Genomic DNA, 12,823 nt, shown 5'->3' with positions numbered 1-12,823 from the left:
GCAGACATTTAAATGCTCATAACTTTTCTATAATCTCAATATAATTTGCATTTTAGCAACCAGCATCAAAAAATCGTCTATGTGTACAGCAAATTCGGAGTACATATAGACGTGTGTACCATAAAATCGAAGATGATGGGGGTATGGCCTGGATGATTATATACACACCCATTATGATTCTAAGAAGAAATATTTATTATTACTCGAACTTTTAGTCATTTTAACAAATTATCAATAACAACCAAGCTCCTTTTCTCGAACTCACATCAGCGTCATAAGGAAAAATCGCGTGTAACTTTTGCTTGTGACTTTAAGCAAGCGTGTACTTTTTATAGATTCTCGGTCTGGTATCCCGAGTTAATTACTGGGGAATAAAACGCGTGGAGGAAATATATATAATATCCTATATACAGTAAAACCTGTAAAGTTGACCACCCTTGTAAGTTGACCACCTGCCTATGTTGACCGCTTTTGTCGGGACCGGAATTAGTCCTATCTTGTATAATGAAGGAAAACCTCTGTAACTTGACCACCTCTCTATCTTGACCACCTGTCTATCTTGACCACTAATGTACACCAAATTTGTTTGGAGAATTGTAAAAAACCCTTTGTAAGTTGACCACTTGTTTTTTTTTCTTTTCATTAAACAAATTATTTTATTATTATAATATTATTATTGTTATTATTATTTAGCTTTCCAAGAATAATTTTAATGCATTGATGCCCGACCAGCATTTTACCGACTAGATAAAACAGCAGCATAAAGCTTATGCTGCTCTTTATTCCGCAAACTTGTTTTTTATTTGTTGTTCTATTTGATACAGCCTTTTGAAGTCCCTGTTCCCGGAAAACAGGTATTAGTAGAAAATTACAAAGTTTTTTCTTCCAGTTGCAATATTTTGTGGCAACACTGGAATTGTGCTAAAGAGTCAAGTTACTTATTTCTGGTGCAAGGAAATAAGAAACAGGACAGTTTCAACGGCCTTCATGATCTAGGAGAGTCCAGCTTGTTGCTTTTTGTGCTATAAGTTTTACATAAAATGGCTTCAAAAAGAAAGTTATCGAACTTGAGACTGATAGAAAGCATGAAATATTAAAATTAATTGAAAAGGAAGAAAGCCATGGAAAATTAGCTAACACATATGGTATTTCTGAAACTATAGTGTCTACTATAGTAAAAAACGAGGGGGGAAGTTTTAATTATCGTTACAAAGTAATGTTAAACAATAAAAGTCAGTTGAACAGAGAGAGTAAGTGTCAATTAGTCAAAAAATGAATACATGGTGCAAAAAATGACAAAAAAAAAAAAAAAAATCATTACTACCTTTTATAAGTTGACCACCTGTCTAAGTTGGCCACCAAAGTACGGCACCGCAAGTGGTCAACTTACACAGGTTTCACTGTATCTGGAAGTTTTAATGCATACTTTATCTTAATAATATGACCAGAGAGTTTCTTTTCACTTCGTCTCGTCCTTCTACAGAGTGGTTCGGAAGAGGGCGTCACTCGTCCCCCTGTGTTTTCAATATTATGCTAGTAATGGTTGAGCGTTTGTAATACACAGTTACCTTGATGTCTTAAGAGTCATAAAAAACGGTATAACACCATCCATGCCATAAACACATATGAATTCTGAGCAATGTTCTCACTCGTTTCGTCCTTCTACAGAATGGTTCGGAAAAGAACATACCCGTTCCCCTTTTGTTTTCCATTGTTAGAAATGGTTGAATGTTTGTTATACACAGTTACATTGAAGTTTTTAGAGTCATAAACATCGGTCGAACACCATCCATGTCACAACATCTTCGAATCTCCGATGCTCTGAAGAACATCTGCGAGATCATGGCACAGAACTCATCAGTGTTATGACACGGAAGGTGTTCTACCGATGTTCCTGGCCCTTTAGAATACCTATTGGTTAATAGCATCAAATACATGAACAGGAAAGCAAATAAGTTCAATACAGTAGTTTATTGACGTATTTTTTGGCTAATTCACAACATGAATATCATTTTACTGTATAATGGTGTTAAACGCTATTCAACATAAAATGGCTACAAAACACAAGAACTGTACAAAATCTAAATTTACAAAACATAAATCGTAGTACGATTTGATAAACAACATATTTTTGTCAAAAGAGATAAGTTCTTTTGAGCGAATGCAATCACTGATGCTAACTAAATGCTGATTTGGAAAAAAGAAAGAAACGAAAGAAAACACGAAAAAGAAAACAAAAATGTAATAAACGAGCAATTTTTTTGAACAATCTTCATTCAAGTTTTTATCTGCATACGATTCGCAAACTTTGTTTTTTACAAGATATCTTACTTGCATATTTTCATGATTGTTAGTAAATGTAATCTGATCGTCTCTAATAATGAGGTTTATTAAGCATGGTTAAAAGAATTACCAGAAAAGAATATTAAGTGACAAAAATATGTAATTTTACCAACACAAATCTAAGTACTACAAAAAACAAAAGGTTTCACCTTGGTAGGCTTCGTCATACAAACATTCACACAGAAACAATTCACAAAATCACATTTTACATGTTTAAATATTAGTAAGAATTATCACCCTCTTTCACTCAGCAATTAAGAAAATCCGATGACAGACGCTGGTTTATTTTTTCACATTGAAATTGGTTTCAAAAATTCAGCTCGCACGCATTGTTTATCGATTAAAAAATCACAGACTTGTGTTCGTATACATTTATCGATACCTCTGAAAAGCTGTACAATCAATTTTCAAGCTCGAAAAACATTTAGAATATAACCTTTTGCACTAAATGCAGAATTTGAGAACTCTGATATCCTCTCGTGGAAAAAAATAAATGCAGTGATAGTTAAAAGAAAGGAACAATTCTATTATTAAAAGCAGGTGCAATCATAATTTACCCTTCATTGCGTTTTGAGGCATAAATAAATCAGCATTTTTCACTGAATTCCGTATTAATGAAATTGCATATGAATACTGGGGAAAATAACAATTAAATACGAATATACGTATTACTTCTGCTTATATTTATCGTATACTGCGCTTTAGATTTATTATTAGCTAGCGGTACCCGCAAGGCTTTGCTCGTAGTAGAAATTAAAAGGTCATTTGTTTCTCCCGTATATTTACAAATAATGGATAATGAATTTCTCGACAGTATGCTCTGTTAATTTGCTCGTCCATATTATGGTAATTTTCTGGTCCATGTTACGGTAATTCGCTCGTTGCAGAGGAATTAAATCCACCAATGGTGGTAAAAACAAAATCATAGAAAATAAAAAAATAGAATTTTTGAAAAACCGCTTCAAGGTGCACACTCCCATACTACAAACTAATTTAGCGCCAAATTTCATGAAAATCGGCCGAACGGTCTAGGCACTATGCGCGTTACAGGAATCCGGACAGAGGGACTTTCAGTTTTATTATTTGTAAAGAAGATTAATTATTTATTATCGTCTGCATTGTCTCTTTTTTTGGATTATTTAAATTAATTTTTATTTTCCTGCGCTATCTATTGCTCTTTTTTTTCGTAATGGCAGCAGCAAAGGAAATTAGATACAATAGTTAAAATGCTTTGATCGAACGTGAGGTACTTTACGTAAATATGCAAGTAAAATTATTATTTTTAAAGTAAAAATTGAATTTTCATTTTAGTTACTTCGTGCAGAAATACATTTATTTTTAAATTCCATAGAAGTAAAATAGAAGAAACAATGGATTCATTAAGATAAAACCTTCAAACAGACCCTCTTCTTTCGTGATGTTTTAAATGCTTAATTCAATAAAAAAAAAAAAAAAATACATGACTCATTTAAGCTTTACCATGCATTGAAAAGTTAATGTTCATATTAGTTGATTCATTCTAATTTCTAACTTATTTCATTTGCTATTTTTCTATTTATAACAAAAGTCTTTCGTAGGTGCTTAAAAGCTATGGCTGCTGAATGTTTTAATTATAAAACTTCAGCAAAGAATGTTTGTATTTGATTTACGAACAAATTGTTCCTATAGCAAGATAATTATTTAGTTAGTGTAACCAATACAGAGCAAGAGGAAGCTTTGTTCAGATAATTGTGCAGTTTTTTACTCAATTGTGTAGTTTGTTGCATTCCTTAATAAATAAATAGAAACAGGCTATAATATTTTTTTCCATATTTTCCTCACATTAATTTAAAAAAAATAGGTTAAGAATCAAGCGAATTGGGAATTTAAAAATATTGGTGTTTTGTATTTCATCCTATTGGTGTGATTGCATCTAAACAAACAATTGCAGTGTACAGAAAATGGGTCCTATTTGTTTTACTCGATTTTTTCTAATGCGACGAAAAGGAGCAAGCATTTCTTTTCACGATTTATTCAAGTTTTCGTTTTACACCTTTATTTATTAATGTTTATAATTTTCTCGGTTTGAAATTAGTCAGTTGCCATTAACTCTAAATAATATGAGGAGTACAAAATAATCCTTTTCAAGTTCTTGCATTAAAAAAACGGGCGTAACATATCAATACAGTCAGCCCTGCTTAAACTAATATACCGTCTGTACCTACATACCATCATATATTATTAGGTATTTGTTTATGCGGGGGATATTGGTGGGGTATTTGACTATGCAGTAAATGCCATTTATTTTACCAAACTGATAACACTCACTTAAATACGTAATAATGAATAAAAGAAGTAATGAATGCTAGTGCTAAAAAGTTTTGAAATAAGCTCAATAAAAACAAAATAAAAAATATTTAAACATTAATATTAACACAGTAAATTTTAAAATATAAGTTACTTTGAACCTTAATTATGAAATCTTTGTTTTACCTATTTTCCCTTCATTGCATTTTGAATAAGTCCATAGTAGCATATTGTTTCCTCAAAGTATTTAGGGGACACTTTTGTACCTCCTTTACAAAACTACAAAGAACATACTAATCCCCACTTAGATTTTCAAAGAGGGGCCATTTCACATTATTTTAGAAAGATATAGAGTCCGTAACATGACATTTTTTGCCATAACTATTTAATTTACTGCTTGATTAGCATAATATTTTAGTCTGATACATGTGTTGGTAGGACAGGCTCAAAATTACTTTCTGGCCAAGAAGCTGTGGTTTGGAAGTTGTGTTTCAAGAACAAGTATCACACGAATTAACCTCCACTTTGTGCTTCCACCTAATAATACAGATGCAAGGAACAGACGTGGATTAAGAGAGAGGATCAGGATCCCTCCCTCCCTTCCCCCTGAAGTGACCAAAAATATTCTAAAGTACATTTTGGGAGTTTATAATTGAAAAAAATCTCCCTGGACCCTAGCTTTCTCCAAAACCTGATCACCCATGATAAAGAAGCATTAATGGCTAACGTTAAAATTAAAGAAGAAATCTTCCACTGTTTCGAAATTAAATTCAGTTTACTTTCAACCAAACCCTGCAGATGTCAGCACTAATAACTACATTTTGGCGTTTCTGTTTTCTATTGTAAGAAAAACTTCCAATCATCACCAGAGCTTGGGTTTTCTACAAAATTTTTTGGGAAAGATCTTGGTTCTTGGTATTCTTAGGATTTGGTTTGAAATTCTTGAGTTTTTATCTCTATTGATGAAAACAATGCACTTATTCAATGTTTATGCGATAAAACACAATATTTTCACTGACATGCCAACTGAAGCACTATAACTAATTGTTACAATACAAAAAAATTGCATTGGAAGGAAAAAAATCTACCCTGCTCTGTCCTTTCCTTGTACATTATTTTATTATTTATTGCAGCAAACGATTATTATTATTATTTTTTTTTTGAATGAAATGTTCCAAAGAAACAATTACTGAGCGATCAATTTTAGTACTTATTCTCATACTATCTTCCTTTACCGTTTTTAAAATTAGTAATAGACCAACTACAACAATATTCGTTACAAAAAAAAAAAAAAAAGAGAGAGAGAGAGAAACGATAAAAATTTAAGAATTATTATTAGCTGAATGATCTTGAGACTTTTATGAGCTCAATCTTATGCTTTCAAAAAATAACATTGGCATCCCGGGTGGAGGTTATGACCAGTAACTGATTTGTCCTGTCACAGTCACAAGGGTCTTCCACGACATAGGGTCCCGAAGGGGATCATTGTAACTGTTTCTCATACTTTTATTTTAAAAGTGATGGACTAAGGACCTGGAAAAGCACGATGCGACGGGCCCCTAAACCTGTAAATCTGTTACTGGTTATAACGCAAAATGTCATTGAAAATTTTAGGAGAAAGGTGTTTTCAGGGGTATATTTTTCCTCTTCTTTGGAGAGTTGGGAGGGGGTGGTCTTTGTAGTACCATGGGGTTTGCACCATCGCTCTTGTGGTGAGGGGGGGGGGACACACCTGGTAATTTAATACAGAGTTATTTTAAATGAAATTCCGACCATATAATACTGCAGCAATTTTTTAAAATAAATTCAAGAAGAAAATTTCCTAAATATGTTATGGATTAAATGGTGTAAAAGCTGAAAAATGCTAAATTGCAAGGGGAAATGCAGTTCTTGCTGTTAAAGGAGGTTTTTCCCTTTCAATACTGCCTCCTACTGACAAAACGGTAACAAAGGAAACGACTGATACTTTCACATTCCCGATATATTTCCCTCTCTCTCTCTATTTCTTTTTCTTTTTTCTCTACTTTTATTTATTTATTTATTTTGCATCTTTGATAAGCAGCTGATGAGATATCACGGGTTAGCATTCTGCATATACCATAGTTTTTCTTTGAGAACCCTATTAGAAATGATATTGTCATTTATGCGCTTACCGTAATTGTTCCTTGTGTTGAAAGCCATGTATAGGAGTAGGAGCAGAATAACTTACATTTGTGAAAGGGAAAAAGTTTTCAATTTACGCAATGAAACTTCATATTTTACCGAATAATAAACTTACTGCACCAAATAAGAAGGGACTTTAGGACTCATGAAAAAAAAAAAAAAAAAACCTTTAATTATAATACTTTTTACCGAATTTAACGACTCTTCAGATGAAATTTGACGAAAAGAAAGCTTTTGAAAGTGGGATGTCAATACGACCTCCTTTGGCCTTCCATCGGGGCGCTCTTATACAGGAGTATAGTTTAAATGTTCTTTCAAAAGAAATGTTAAAGTATCTTTAAATAAATAAATTTCTTTCATCATATCCTAAAACTTTCAGGCAATTTGGAAATTTGAGCAGGAATGACTCAGTTGGAAAATAATTAAGCAACTACAACAATAATGAAGCTTCGAATGCTGCTTTGATGTTTTTTAGTAAATATTCCGAAAAAAATTTAAAGTAGCAATATTTGCAGCAATTGACAAGAAACGAATTTATACTACGTCGCAAATGTCGTACCATTTCGACGAGATCAACCACGGTCCTTTTACTTTGTTGATCCGCCTACGGTCCAGTGGATTAAATGCAACATTTTGCCAATAATGTATCCCTTTCAGAAAATACATGGATCGGTCTGTATAGGAATAGTATACAGCATCCAGATGGTTTGGTAAAGATGATTCTTTGTTGATACTTGGGAATTCTTGATGTATATATTTTGGGTAACCTGGCAGGCAACATCCTTCAGTTCCTTTTGAAACATCATACGCATATACCTACAATTCCGATAAAAATATAAATTACTTTTGTGATACATAATACAAAAAAGTTCGAATTATCGTTTTGGAAAAGACATGTCATTAGACAGATTGTTTAAACCAGTGGTGCCCAAAGTTTTTTTTTTTTTTTTTTACCCGAGGGCAGCGCATCATACTAATATGAATCTAACGGGCCGGAACACGTATAGAATTAAAACATATTTAAATCTTTTTTCATAGATAACATGGGAAAAAGCAGGAAAAGAAAGAAAATTACAAACCAAGTAGGGGAGTTCGGGGTTAGTTGTGCCAGGGGCAGGTTGCGCCATCGAGTCTCCTGATTGAGCTATTAGGTTTTAACACCTGTCGCGTCATGTGAGTGAGCAGGTTGAGAGTCTCAGTGTCTTGTGTAAGTTTGGAAGCATAAGGTTGGACTGTTTTCAAGATAGGAATATTTATTGTGTTTTCTACACTGTAAAAAAAAACTGTAAATTTTGAAGAAGTTATCCGTATTTTTCACAGAAAAAACTGTTCGTAATAAAATACAGGATTTCTCTGTTTTTTTGAATCTGTAACCGGTTATAAGCGTTAACTGTTACCATCGCCTCACCGCGTACTTTGTTTTTCTTCGAAATTTTGCCCGCCTGTTTGGATTTTGGTTCTCGTGCTCGAATTTTTTGATCTTATATTTATTTAAAGCGAATAAGTCTTAAATCGTTTGCAACTTCCATTTCATTGCATCCTAATCAATATTTTATTATTATGTTTTTTTGTCATCTGTTACAGAGGCATATTCGGAAATTTACCTTTGTATACATGTATTTCGTAGTAGTATAGTAAATATTAAAATGTATTTATAAAAGTATAGTTTCATTTTTTAATCTTCATAAAATAATAATTCAGCTTGAATAAATAATAAAAATACGGAAGATTTCTGTAAAATAAACGGAAGAAAACTGGCGTCCTGGCTGACAGTTTTTTTCCGTAAATTTTACAGATTTTTTTTACAGTGTACAGCAAAAGTAAATTTTGTTTACCTGCGTTGCAATTGTCATTGCCACTAAGGACACTGAAGTGTGAAAACTTACCTAATATTATTTAAATACCTATATTTCGAGCAAATATTCTGTGCATTTCATTTGTTGATCATGATACCATTTCGGAAACTATTCGGTAAAGTTAAAAATGGCGAAACACGGGGCTAGTTGTGACAAAGTCAAGGAGGCACATTGTGACAGTGTCACTACTTGCCCCGGTCCGCTATCCGTCAGAGATGAGAGCGTTGATGATCAAAACGATAGTCAAAATAATAAATATGAAGCTGTTATTGAATCCCGCACTTCAGCAATAAATTTAGCCAATGATAGTAAAAATGCAGAGGAGCAGTGGCGGCTCGTGCCTTGAAAAAGTGAGGGAGGCAGATCATGGGTGTATTCGCCCCCCCTCCCCCCCCCCCCGGTTTTTGAAAAAAGATTTTTTTTTAAAATATTTTTTTAATATTTAAACTTCCTTAAAATTGTTAATTGTGTTAAGGGGTCTTAAGACCTTTAACCTTCAAAATTTTCGACTTTTTGAAAAAAATATATGTTATGCATAATTTGATTCTGAGCAATTTGATACCTTTTTTTTTACCATACGCCAAAAACTTTTCAAGTTATCGTAAAAATGCGTAAACATTCCCCATAGAGATTTATGTTAATAGCAGCTGATTAAGCCTCTTTTTCTCAGGTACCGGTTTCTTCGGTTTTCTCGTTTTGCGCGCATGATATCTCAGAAAGTTTGTTATATATTTCCGTAAAACTTTTTATACATGTTTGTCTAGTATATATTTATGATCTGAACCTAAATTTTAACTAAAAATGAAAGGTAATATTGAAAAATATTTATATTTTTGCCCAAAATTTCGGAAATTTTTGATTATGACTTGTAAAATTTCAAAAAATAAATAAATAATTTAAAAAAAATTGAACAAATTTAGGTTTAGGTCATAAATATAAACCAGACAAACAAGTATGAAAAGTTATACGGAAATATATAAGAAACTTTCTGAGATATTATGCGCGCAAAACGAGGAAAACCGAAAAAACCGGCACCTGAGAAAAAGAGGCTTAAACAGCTGCTGTTAACATAAATCTCTATGGGGAAAGTTTACGCATTTTACAATAACTTGAAAAGTTTTTGGCGTAAGGTAATAAATGAGGTATCAAATTGTTTAGAATTAAAATATGCATAACATATGTTTTTTCCAGAAAGTCGAAAATTTTGAAGGTTAAGGGTCCTTAGACCCCTTAAATTAATAAAATTTGATTCGTTTTAAACACAGGACAAGCTATACAAAATACTTAAACTACTAAGTAAATCACGAAAGATATTAATATCATGTTATGTCCATGATTGCCGGCAGAGTGGTGCACTTTCACTCCCTGACTTTCAAAAATAAGATTTAAATAAGCAGGTAGAGAAAAGCTGCAAAATATATCACGAAAATTATTAATCTCACGTTTATGTCCAGTAAGCTTTCCGGCGCTGCAGTACGCCTCCCTTGCAGCTCCGGTAAGGGGCTTCAAGGGAGGCACTTTCACCCCCCGACTTTTCAAAACAAATCAATTAATTTTAAAAAGTAATTTGTTAATCTAATATTTTAATAGTAATATTATTTTTAATCATTTAATAACAAATTACTTTGAATGAGTAAAATTAATTTTTTTCAAGCAAGGCCAAATTACAAAAGTGCAAAATTGTTGTGATCAGAGAAATATGTAAAAGCTATTGATTAATTAACTTTACCAAGATGAAAATACATCTCAGTAATTGCTTTAAAAAAATAATATAAAACTAGATAAACTAAATGAAGAATAAATAAATAAACAAATTAATAAATTAATTAATGAACTAGTTATATAATCTTGTAACGATATATGCACACACGTACACACCACAGTGGAGGAGAAAATATTTTTTAAGGGAGGGAGTCTAATGGGAAAAAAAATCTCATCTCAACTTCATTTGTTCATCAAATCTCTCAATTTTGAAACTTGTAGTTTTTGTTGCTGTTGTCGTGTGCCAGCAACACTGGCAATTTTTCGGTGCTCTGCTTCACTTTAACCAACTGTGCCGTTATTTGGTATGAAGTCCGACTTCTACAGTACACACATGCCATAAGGACCCGTTTATAGGGCGGGCAACCATTCACAGCACAACAACACATTCACTCAAAGAAAGGACAAGAGAGAGAAAGTACGTCCATGACCGAGCCGAGATTCGAACCCGGAACCTCCCTGTTGCAGTCCGACTTCTCTGACTACTAGGCAAGGCAAGCGGCACTTCGTTTTTTCCCCCTTCATTTTTTGAAAAATAAATAGAAATCAATTCGTCCTCCCCCCTAAAATTTTTCCAACTTGCAGTTCCAAAAACGCTATTGTAGACAAAGTTTGAAAATTTTTATAGGAAGGGGTTCTGGAGTTCTCCCCTGGAATTTTTTTCAAAATTGAAGTCCTGAAACGGCCAGAAGAAAAAAAAATCTTCTTATAATCCGCGGCTAATACGATGCAAAAAAAAAGAAGTTTTGATTTAACATACAATTTTAGCAACTAAATTAAAAACCCGAAGAAGTAATAATTTTTAAAGTATATTCAAAACTAATATAAAATTTAATGTTAAAAATAATTATTTCCTTTCTAAATTGTTATTAGAGTACGCTATTCACTTGAAGAAGAAGAGTCAAGGAAGGAACAAACGGTCTAATCTTGTGCAAATGAAGGCTTTTTTATTGTACTCGTATGTTGATAAAGTTTACAACGCCTGATCGCGTACGAAGAACCTTCAAGCTTTGTAAGATAAGCAACATACAAGTAGGGCAACGGTCTCGGCGAATAAAGCTGTAAATATTGAGGTTCAATGCGATGGTGTTTAGGGGGGGGGGGGTAACACACGCATCCAGATAATCCGCCGCAGCGTGTAATCCACACTTCATTAATTTTACACTGTTTTAACAGATAATCCGCGGATATACGCAGGAAAATACGGTACAATCTTTTTTTTTTTTTTTAATTTCAAGCATGTACGCACAAAAAAAAAAAGGAAAATAAATAAACAATTATAAATTATTGCCTGAAAAAAATGAGTGAGTCCGGGCCACCTATGGCCCCTTCTACGAACCGCCACTGCAGAGCAGTCTTCAGTACGGAGAAATCTCATTGAATTAGATGATTCTATGACAGTTGAAATTAGCATTGTAACAGCTCTACATTTTATAGAAAAAAAGACGGCCACCTAAAGTTGGAAATCGAAAGCACTCCGCTCGTAAATGTTTTAAAACCTGTTATTCTAGCAATCGCACCTGAAGAGAAAATTCGAGCGAAGCAAAAAGCAAGAGAACGCAAGAAATAATTTGAGGAAGAAAAAGCAAAATTAAAACTTTTCGGAAATGACAAAAAGTGCACAAAAAATTACACCAATGTTATTAAAAAAATGAAGAAAAAAATTCGGATAGCTCTAAAGATGATAAAAATTGATTATGTCTAGCTTGCTTGGAGCAATACAAAGTTTCTAGACCCGTAGGAGATTCGGTGCATTGCATGACACTTAAAAACTGGTCTCATGTCAAATGTACCAAAAAAGAAACCTTATTTTATTTGCATAACAGCACATCGGATGTTGAAATAAGCGATGATAATGAGTGATTATAAAAATAGGTAGGTCTGTAGAATATGGACTTATACATTGTACCGAGTCAAAGATCAACCTGGCCAAAAATTAATGCTGGTCTACATTGTCTTTCTTGATTAACGCATATTTTTTAAATTGTCTCTAAAAAATAGTTCACTAAAGTTAATAATTTAGCTATTTTATTTTCATTTCGCTTAATATCTTATTGAAAGCATGATGTTGTTATTTTTTGTGTTTCGAGCATTATAAATGAATAATTATTTCATTCTTAACTTAAATCATAGAAATTGAATTGCATTTCTTACATAATTTGTACATGTTCGCGCATTTGTACGCATTTATATGCGTTCTTTGGGTGTCACAATGTGCCTCAAGCACGTCATTGCTAGCCCGGATACGGGGCAAATTGTGACAAACTTAGAGCCTACGCAAATTAAAATTTTATGTCATGAAAAACGTTTAAAATTTTGATAATTGTTTTATAAATATATTGTTCAAGGTTTACTTTAACGATATAATGCATCAAATGTTTAACTTCTGTTCAAATCTTACGGTAATATCAAAA

General features: G+C 32.8%; 1 protein-coding gene across 1 annotated transcript in view; it reads right to left on the bottom strand.

Moving 5' to 3' along the window:
* Window positions 1–7,177: 7,177 nt before the first annotated feature.
* Window positions 7,178–12,823, bottom strand: part of LOC129216227 (matrix metalloproteinase-21-like) — a 39,078-nt gene continuing 33,432 nt past the window's right edge. The window contains exon 8 of the mRNA XM_054850428.1: window positions 7,178–7,608. Coding sequence (XP_054706403.1) covers window positions 7,327–7,608 — 282 coding nt within the window. The 3' untranslated portion in view covers window positions 7,178–7,326. The remainder of the gene's footprint in view (window positions 7,609–12,823) is intronic.

Source organism: Uloborus diversus, chromosome 1, assembly GCF_026930045.1.
Source record: "Uloborus diversus isolate 005 chromosome 1, Udiv.v.3.1, whole genome shotgun sequence".
In the NCBI taxonomy this organism is placed as follows: Eukaryota; Metazoa; Arthropoda; class Arachnida; order Araneae; family Uloboridae; genus Uloborus; species Uloborus diversus.
This window is presented reverse-complemented; position numbering and strand designations above follow the sequence as displayed.